This window comes from Zingiber officinale, chromosome 11B, assembly GCF_018446385.1.
Source record: "Zingiber officinale cultivar Zhangliang chromosome 11B, Zo_v1.1, whole genome shotgun sequence".
Taxonomy (NCBI): Eukaryota; Viridiplantae; Streptophyta; class Magnoliopsida; order Zingiberales; family Zingiberaceae; genus Zingiber; species Zingiber officinale.
In genome coordinates this window covers 87,537,331-87,547,374 of record NC_056007.1, presented here as the reverse complement: position 1 = coordinate 87,547,374, position 10,044 = coordinate 87,537,331, and the positions used below count along the sequence as shown (strand labels likewise).

Sequence of the window (10,044 nt, the reverse complement as noted above, 5' to 3'; positions counted from 1 at the left end):
TCCTTTACTTCATTAATTACTTGTTTAATGTCACAGGGAAAGTTAAAAGGTGCGTCACATGAAGAAACACAGACGGAAGTTGGTGATCAGTTGCGTGGCTTCTGTGTTGAAGCTCCGGTGGCGGAGTAAAAGACGGTTCACCAACGCAAAATGTTGTTTTGCCACCGTTGAATCGAACATGGAATAATGCGAAAATTAACCTTGACATGGAACAATAAATTAGATGAATAAATCTGTTTGGAATAATATAATAAAATAAAATATTTATTTGAGAAAGTTATAAAGCAATTTAGTTTGCGAAATTTGCAAACTTAACGGGCCGGCCCACCAATCCCTTTCGAAGTCCCAGCGCTTTTACACGGGAAGACGGAAGAGCAACAATGGCTCAGCGATCGCATCCGACGGAGATCAGGTGCATCGCCCGCGACGACCTGTCCGAGGGCGGAGCCGGCGAGAGAGCGGGGGCGGTTCGAGGACCCCTCCCTCCTCCGCACCACCACTCGCCCAATAGTCCTCTTCGTCCCTTCGACGACATCCTCGCCCTTGCCCTCGGCACCTCTGTCGGACTCCTCTTCATCCATTCTGCCGGAGGCGATCTGATCCACAAGCAGGTACACGGAGTTCCCTCTTTTTGTCCTTGTCTCCCTCGATCTAATGCCGGATTCATTTCGTTAGTTGTTTTCTTTGCCCTCTGATATGTCCACAACCTGACATTATTTGTCTCGTATCGTAAGGCATCGATTTCCCCAAACCCCCAAAACCATGTGGAATCACAGAAGCTTCCATTTCTGAGGAACTCTGTGTGGTGTTGCCTAGCGTTGTTGCCCGCTTCGAAGGCCACTTTTCCTAAGATCGCCTAATTGTGCGGTGCCGCAATCGCTGAATTGTGAATTAAGTGGGGCGATAAAACTATGAAGATGCGAACTGTGATGGAAGACCACTCTTCCTGAGAGTCTCTTTCACCTTCGCTACCCTGCCGACCAAGTTACGGCAGTCCGGTTTGAAGATGCCACGGACGATTGCAGGGAAGGGGGCTCGGTAGACGATGGTGAGATCTAGTGTAAATCGGTCACGGGTTAGACTAGTAGTCAAGTCTAACTTAAATCGGTGCCGCAAACCCCACGTTGTATTGATCAATTCAAACTGCTCCGTTGATTTATCGAGCACGATATTTCAATTCCGTAGAATTTAAGACCGTGTATTAGTCTTTAAATTCTGAGACTGATCTCGTGGTCCACAGACAAATAGATTAAAAAACGAATCACTTATCATTATAGCTGGATGATCATAATTGATTATTATGATTTTTTAAATTTATCATTCTCTCATGTTAAATTTCATTTAAAATTGTGAGAAGTGAATAAATGATCAGGTTATTAGGCGTTGAGTGAAAGACGACCTTTGAGTAGATCGTCAGTTTTAATCTAAAGTATAATCTGATGAGGATGATGAATTTAAAAAGATCATAATTAATTATGATCGAATCATAATTATAATAAGATTACGATTCAACCGTGCTCTAGTTTTTTGTTTTTAGCAGAAGATCTACTCCCGTAAATTCCCCGGTTAAGTTCCACATGTTTGACCAGTCACGGATTCAGACTGAATGTTAAATATGTGAATTAATTCGACTAGATTTACAACTCCCAAATCCAAACGGCGATTCTTGCCCATCAATTATACTCGATCCGCTCTTCGTCGTCCAATCCCCGCCGCCGCCGCCATGTCCAATCCCGCACAACCGACGCCGGATTGGTGGTCGAGGCCCTCCGACCAGGGCCGCAGCAGCTCCTACGACATGAGCTCGGGCATCCTCGCCACCGGCCTCATCTCCCTGGCGCTCGTCGTGGCCGTACTCGTCTTCCTCCACTTCTACGTCCGCTACGTCCTCCGCCGCCGGTACCCTCGCGGAGGCGGCCGCAGCAGCCTCACCACCGCCATGGACTTGTTCCGTTTCGACTCCGCCGTCGCCGGCCTCGACCAGACCCCGGGAGCCGCGGGGCTCGACCCCGCAGCCATCGCCAACCTCCCGTCCTTCCCCTATCGGAAGGCGAACGGCGAGGAGGAAGAGGAGGCCTCCGGAACCGGCGGACCAGAGTGCGCGGTGTGCCTTAGCGTGGTCGAGGAAGGAGAAATGGTCCGGCGGCTACCTGCGTGCAAGCACGTGTTCCACGTGGGCTGCGTCGACATGTGGCTGGCGTCGCACGTAACCTGCCCTGTCTGCCGCGCCACGGTGGAGCCGACGTCACCCGACGCCGCAGTGGTAGAAGTAGGGGATCCTTCTCGGCCGGCAGCGACAGCGGAGAAGTGGCCATCTCAGGAAGGACCGTCGGGGACGAAGGAGGGTGGGTCGGGGTCGTTTCGCTTCGACTTGAGCGCGTCGCTGAAGAGGATGGTGAGCCGGAATCGGTCCTCTTCGAGCCAGCAAGTGCAGGAAGAAACCACGGAAGATTTGCCGCAGGAAGGGACGTCGGGGACGGAGGAGAGCGGGTCGCCGTCGTTTCGCTTCGACTTGAGCGCGTCGCTGAAGAGGATGGTGAGCCGGAGTCGGCCCTCGTCGAACCAGCAAGTGCAGGAAGAGACAACGGAAGATCTTCCGCCTAATCTAGAGAGATTGTGATTGAATTGCAGCAGTGGACAATAAGCTCCTGGCAAATAGTTTGTTTCATTACGTGTGTGTATATCGAGATTAATAGTTAGTATTGTTCTGTGCAGAAAATTTCATAAAATCAAACGAGAATTATTTTTCATTTAGCAACTCCCCGTAGTTGTAAATCTAATTTTGCTGATATCGTTTGCCATGTGTTCCGGTTAAATATTGTAGAACATGATCAAACAATCAATTAACGGACGATCCAACTTCGTGTTCTCGAGAGATGGCTGGTGTGGATGATTACTAAGTTTAGAAATAAACTTAAATAGAGAGTTAGGTTGGCATCGGAAGCCCTGGCAGCAGGCCATTTTGACATTCAAATTAGGATTTCCATGATGTAGTATGCGGGAGAAGAAGAAAACTTACTGTAGGTTTAGAAATTGGGATCCTTGGTATTGACATTCTCTAGGATTTTATAGTTATTAAGAGAGCATGCTCTACACAGACATTGCATATTCCCTTGCCATCATTCTCGTATGGGCCAACGAGGGGACCAGATCCGACGGCCGTTAGCTACATTTCCATCCACGGAATGCCACGTGTTGAAAGAAGAGTGATTCCGTCCGGAAGCTAAGTCGGATGAAGGCGGCCCTTGATGGATTGAAAGTTGACGGAAAGTCGCCGAAGCGTCGGATCTACCTGGCACCCCTGGTAAGGTTCGCACGGGCGGCTGATGGAGGACGGTGGTCAGGATGATGACATTGCGGCTTTGCGCACACTCAGACGAGCCCACCAGTCGTTAGAGACCAGAAACCAGGGAAAAAGTTCCCGGATCAGGTCCTCCGACGCTCAAGTCAGGTACTTTTTCCCCAGAAAACATAGAGAAATGACGAAAAGTAAAGACTGGTGAGAAAATGACGAGTGAGCGTACCTGCATAAGGGACAAAGCATCCCTTTTTATACTGTAACGGATGTCTCTAGGACCTGGCGAGTGTTAGAGAATGTCGGATGTCAGACTTTGTTTGGCGGTGATTGACACGTGGCTCTTTCTAATAGGCTGACGGCAAAACCGAAGACGTAACGAGCCTCGACTGTTAGCATATTCCCTGACATATTGATTGCTCTCTGACATTCTCTGACAAACGGTTACGATTCCTTGGCTTGTTTGTCTTGTAGTGCCTAAACGCTAGGTCTGCATTCTGACCTGCTTCGATCCACTGCTATTCATGGCTTACACGTTCCGACCTGCCCGACCGGTCTGTTTCCTGACTTGCATTCGTCTACTGTTATCCACGGTTTGCACGTTCCGACCTGCCCAACTAGTTTGTTTCCTGACCTGCATTTGCCTAGTGTTATCCACGGTTTGCACATTCCGACCTGCCCGACCAGTTTGTTTCCTGACCTACATTTGCCTACTGTAATCCATGGCTTGCACAATCCGACCTGCACGACCGATCTATTTCCCGACCTGCTTCTGTTTATTGTTATCCTTGGCTTGTATGTCTCGATCTGTACGTCAGATCTATTTTCTGATCTGCTTCTGTTTACTGTTATCCTTGCTTGTATGTCCCGACTTGTATGTTAAGTCTATTTCTCGATCTGCTTTTGTTTATTGTTATCCTTGCCTTGTATATCCTGACCTGTACGTCAGGTGTATTTCCTGAGTTACTTCTGTTTACCGTTATCCGTGGCTCGTATGTCCCGACCCGTACGTCAGGTCTGTTTATTCTACACCCAGAGCCTTCTTTCCTTTACCTTTACTTGACTTGTGGGCTCAGTCCTCAGCTATATTTGGCCTGTGGGCCCTGTCTTTGACAGCTATCAGGACTGGCCCTCGTCTGACTTATACTCACATCCTTTGACCGCCCCATCAGTTGAGACTTGGACCCTGGCTACGTAAGTTTAACTTCTGACCAGCCACGTAAGCTGAGTCGGATGGAGGCGGGCCTTCACTACAAGAAAAAAGCTAATAGACAACGCTTTTAAAGCGTTGTCTTTGTGCCTGAAAAAGCGTTGTTAAAGGCACTGTTGTTAAAAGTCTGCTCAACGACAACGCTTTTAAAGCGTTGTCGTTTGTAGCGAAGACAACGCTTTAAAAGCGTTGTGTATTTTTTGCAAAAATATCATCTTTACAACGCTTTAAAAGCGTTGTTGTTTTTGGCAAAGACAACACTTGTGCAACGCTTTAAAAGCGTTGTCTTTTTAAAATAAAATTTTTAAAAAAATCTATTTACAAAATCATTTTTTTTATATTTACAAAACTATTAATTTTCTTTTACCATGTCTAGATTTGAATTTGACATATAAAATAACATTAATTAGCTCAACTAATGATTTCAAACTCGTACCAAAACAATAGAATTCAATTACAAAGTATTAGTATTTACAGGAGAATTCAACTATACACAAAGACTAAATAGTTCTGTTTCAAAGTAGATAGTGACATTCGAATTTAAAACAAAAAAAAACACAAAATAACTAGTCGGCCTCGAAGACAACTATCTGCAGTCTTACTTTTACTAGATATACTGATCAAAAAGGATTGTTGGCTTGAGACTTGGACAAAACACCTACCACTGTGTATCTGCCACAGAAAATAATACCATCAGTATTATGCAAAAGAAATTTTCACTCTTAAAGTTGAAAACAAATGTCACAGTTCACACCATACAGCAATGAAAAAATTTGGATTGAGAAAGACAGAAGAAAGAAATGGATCTTTGGCAAGTAAATTAGTGCGCAAGAAAAAAGGCAACCAAAGCCACACATGATTCTATACATAGAACCTAGAATGATATCTTGGATTGGTTTTATATTTTATTGGCTACATTTCTTTACAGACATATTAATACTATAAATCACATAGATATATTCTTCTCGCATTACTGAAATTCTTTCTCATTGTCAAATGTTTGACAAGATAATAAGTAGTCCTCGTCTATTGAAAAAGCAACAGTAAGATACATCTACAGATTATATTATTTAAAAATAATGAACATCCCCTACAACCAGTAACACAACACTACAACCAGTAACACAACACTACATAAGCTAGCAGAAACAAGGAAAATTACCAGCAATAAGAGTGCGATATTTGCTGGTAGATCCACCACAGTCCCCTGTCACAAACTTTGTAGGATTGCACTTTTGATTGGAATTGGACACTGAAACAGTAGAATTCATCCATGTTTACACTCGGAAAATAAAAAAGAAAGATATAATCATGATGTTAATCCTAATTCTTCTTTGTATCACGGACTCACGATCAAAATTTGATCTTAGTTCTTAGTTATTACAACAAATTTGCTGCAAATGGTTAAATAAAGCATGAACAACTATCAATTGAAATTGCTGAATCAAAATGGAGACATCAGTTCCCACGACCTCAAGTATGTAGTTTTCTGCCTGGAAAGGTTATTGAAGCAAATAAACACCTCTGCTTAGTGCATAGCAAATGCTTATTGAAGGCATTTTGGCAATCACAGAAGTTGAGATGGGAGAAGATTGATTAACAATGCAAAGTTCGATCAGCAAAAGCTATTAGTAGAATTGTAAAATACTGACATGCATACACACACACAAACATGTTTTGGAGCAAGTATAATCCATGATTTTTTTTTTGTTCCTTTTTGTTTATACTTGAAGACTTTCCTCGACTCCTGAACAGATGATGGCTAAAAGTGAGCCAAATAGAAATTAAAATGCAAATTTAAAGCAATCAGATGCGAGAACAGAAGAAGGTTCATATTGTAGAGAAAATGGAGAGAAGAGAAGAAAGAACCACCTCGTTTTTGAGCCCAAGAAGGTTCATATTGTAGAGAAAATGGCTCCAACCTCACCTTCTGTTTTTGAGCTCACACCCACCGTTTGGTTTCTAGGGTTCCATGAAAGCCCCAAATTTCCATTCTCTACCAAGAAAGCTGGTAACGATCTAGAGCCAAAATCTTCAGTTGAAGAGATTGACAATAGGGTTCTCGAGCTTGGATTTGGAGGAAGCCAGCTACCGATCATGCAGCTTTCATTTTCCATCTCAACCATTATCTATTCAGCTTTCATCCTGATTTAGCTGAAACTGGGGCGACGAGGAGGTACTGCACGACCACTTGTTGGAGGTCGAACTGGGGCTTCTTGGGCTTGAGGACGAGGACGATGACGAGAGCGACGGCGACGGCGAGGAGGGCGAGGAAGGTGAGGAGTAGGAAGAGGCAACAGCAACAACCCTTGAAGGAGGCGGCGGAGGAAGAGGAGGAAGGGGTGGCGATGGGCGTGCCGAGGTAGTGGCACTGCCTCCGAGGGTTTGGCGGAGGGTGTGGGCGCTGGTGGTGGCCGCCGTTGGGAAGGTTGTTGGGCGTCGTCATCGCCGATGAAATCCACCACCGCACTTCTCGATTCCTGAGAGGGGTCTGTGCGGCAGTGAAGAGAAGAAAGAGCTGCTGGCTGGTGGTGAGGAAGAAGAGACGGCTGGCGGTGGGAGGTCGCGTGCCCTAGCCGCGCGAGAGGAGATGTCGCGAACAGAAAGGAAACACTAGCACTGTGTCGTCGCATGGGTAAAAGAAACGAAGTTTTCTCCTCCTTTAATCTGGGTCGTCCATATTGTGATGAAGATGGATGAAGATTCAACCGTCAGATCTTGAGATAAGCGGTCTAGATCACTTAAGATTGAGATGATAACTTGATAGTAGACAACGCTTTTTAAAAAGCGTTGTCGTAGACACTAAAAAAAAGCCTAATAGACAACGCTTTTTACGAAGCGTTGTCTTTGACCCATAAAAATCACTAATAGACAACGGTTTTTAGAAAAGCGTTGTCTATTAATAAGAAAACAATGAAATAGACAACGCTTTTCACTAAAAGCGTTGTTAAAAAAAAATAGACAACGCTTTTTATAAAAAGCGTTGTCGTTTAAGTGTTGTAGAATCCCAATTTTCTTGTAGTGCTTGATGGACTGGAAATTGACGGAAAGTCGCTGAAGCGTCGGATCTACCTTACACCCCCTGGAAAGGTTCGCACAGGCGGCTGACGGAGGACGGTGGTCAGGATGATGACACTGTGGCTCTGCATAAGGGATAAAGGATAAAGGATCCCTTTTTATACTGCAATAGATGTCTCTGGGACCTGACGATTGTCAGGGAATGTCGGCTGTCAGGCTTTGTCTGGCGGTGATTGACACGTGGCTCTTCCTAATAGGCTGGCGGCAAAATCGAAGACGTAACGAGTCCTGACTGTTAGCATATTCCCTGAAATATTGATTGTTCTCTGACATTCTCTGATAAGTGGTTACGATTCCTTGGCTTGTTTATCCTGTAGTGCCTAAACGCTAGGTCTGTATTCTAACCTGCTTCGATCCACTGCTATCCATGGCTTACATGTTCCGACCTGCTCGACCGGTCTGTTTCCTGACCTGCATTCATCTACTATTATCCACGGTTTGCACGTTCTGACCTGCCCGACTAGTTTGTTTCCTGACTGTATTTGCCTAATGTTATCCACGGTTTGCACATTCCGACCTTCCCGACCAGTTTGCTTCCTGACCTGCATTTGCCTACTGTAATCCATGGCTTGCACATTCTGACCTGCACGACCGATCTATTTCCCGATCTGCTTCTGTTTACTGTTATCCTTGGCTTGTATGTCTCGACCTGTACGTCAGATCTATTTTCTAACCTGCTTCTGTTTACTATTATCTTTGGCTTGTATGTCCCGACCTGTACGTCAGGTCTATTTCCCGATCTGCTTTTGTTTACTGTTATCCTTGCCTTGTATATCCCGACCTGTACGTCAGGTGTATTTCCTGAGTTACTTCTGTTTATCGTTATCCGTGGCTCGTATGTCCCGACCCGTACGCCAGGTCTGTTTATTCTACACCTAGGGCCTTCTTTCCTTTACCTTTACTCGACTTGTGGGCTCAGTCCTCAGTTGTACTTGGCCTGTGGGCCCTGTCTTTGACCGCTATCAGGGCTGGCCCTCATCTGACTTATACTCTCATCCTTTGACCGCCCCATCAGCTGAGACTTGGACCCTGGCCATGTAAGCTTGACTTCTGACCAACCACGGAGGCCAAACTTCTGACCTCCGCGTAAGCCTAACTTCTGACCAGCCACGTAAACCAAACTTCTGACTTCCACGTAAGCTTGACTTCTGACCAGCCACGTAAGCCAAACTTCTGACCTCCACGTAAGTCTGACTTATGACCATCCTGCGGTCTTGACTCCTAACCACATCATCTCACTGACCCCACGAACATGCACCGTATCACAAGCCTTCCCCTCAAGTCTAGTCGAAGGAGGCTCTAGCCCGACTGACTAGATCCATGTCCTTGAGTTACCTGACCTGGTTTCCGCGTTCCCCGCTGACCTGTCTTCCATCTGTATTCTACCAAGTTCCCCTCTGTCCTGGGAGAGGAACGGACTCCTTCTATGCGTATGCTGACTCCTCAACTTCCGAGCGTACTATTTTCTCATAAATGTTACACGGTTCTCCGAACATCAACTCAAATTCTGAGAAAATCCCTTCACCTTCCCCTCCCTTATAAAAGGTCCAAGCATCTCATACCTCAAGCTATCCGCTTACCAATATAGTATCTTGCCTTCATGGAACCCACGACAAAACCTAGCGAATTTGCTTCTTTACTTCGGCAAACTTCCCATCTACCGGAGTTATCGGCTAAAAAAGAGGAAGCCTCGCTTCAGCAAATTGCCGATCTGACGGAATTACTGGCTCAAAAAGAAGAAATCCTGCTGGAGATGACTACAAGCAGAGATCTTCAAGCGTCCCTTACTCATGAAATGGAAAGCCTCTGCTGGCCGCCAAATCCAGATCCCGAGCCGAAATCGCCCTCAAGCTTAAAGCTCAATCGGACTTCCAGAGCCAGGTGCACTATATTATTTATCTGAAGATGAAGCATGAAGACGAGGTGACTCTTCTGAAAGAGGAAGGACAGATCAAAGATGAGACTATCGGGCAACTGAAGCGCGCCATCGATCTTATTAAAGAAGATCTAACTAAAGCCCGAGCTCATCTGGCTAGAAAGGATCAAGCCTCCAGCTCTGGTAGTCATGTAAACCCTTGAAAAATGTACCTCTGATTTAACGAAATAAAACCTGTTTTCTGCGCGTCACTCATGGTTATTGCTCGGGTATCATCATGTTTTTATAGAACACCTACGTTTGTCTAATATTTCTAGCAAAAATAACAAAAATAATAAAGATAGCTTGCTTACCCCATCTTCCTTTTACCTCATAACATATGAGCCTTTGGCCAAAGCAAATGAGACGCTTGAGGATGTGCCTGCAAGATTTCATATTTAGCAAGAACCTTAAAATATGGCTTACTGACCAGTCCGACATGATAACTTGGCTTGCTGCCTTTTGCGTCGACGAATATAGGGAGTACTGACCGATAAAATCATTGCCCCGACTGAGAAGGTCGTTAGTTGAGAGAGCATGCTCACT

At 45.3% G+C, this 10,044-nt stretch overlaps 1 protein-coding gene and 1 long non-coding RNA gene across 3 annotated transcripts; one reads left to right on the top strand and one right to left on the bottom strand.

Moving 5' to 3' along the window:
• Positions 1–345: 345 nt before the first annotated feature.
• On the top strand, positions 346–2,758 carry LOC122034301 (RING-H2 finger protein ATL40-like). Of its 2 annotated transcripts, none has more exons than XM_042593495.1 (2): positions 346–611; positions 1,636–2,758. In XM_042593495.1, exon 2 carries the CDS (start codon positions 1,724–1,726, stop codon positions 2,618–2,620), a length of 897 nt encoding a protein of 298 aa, XP_042449429.1. In that variant the 5' UTR covers positions 346–611; positions 1,636–1,723; the 3' UTR covers positions 2,621–2,758. The 2 variants fall into 2 exon arrangements, with proteins under 2 accessions (XP_042449429.1, XP_042449428.1); XM_042593494.1 differs by having other exon boundaries at positions 735–2,758.
• A 2,343-nt stretch (positions 2,759–5,101) lies between these two features.
• On the bottom strand, positions 5,102–6,537 carry LOC122034302. The gene is made up of 3 exons (XR_006126677.1): positions 6,378–6,537; positions 5,668–5,757; positions 5,102–5,177 (listed from the first exon to the last, which is right to left on the bottom strand). It is a non-coding gene; the product is annotated as an uncharacterized LOC122034302 (long non-coding RNA).
• Positions 6,538–10,044: the final 3,507 nt, after the last annotated feature.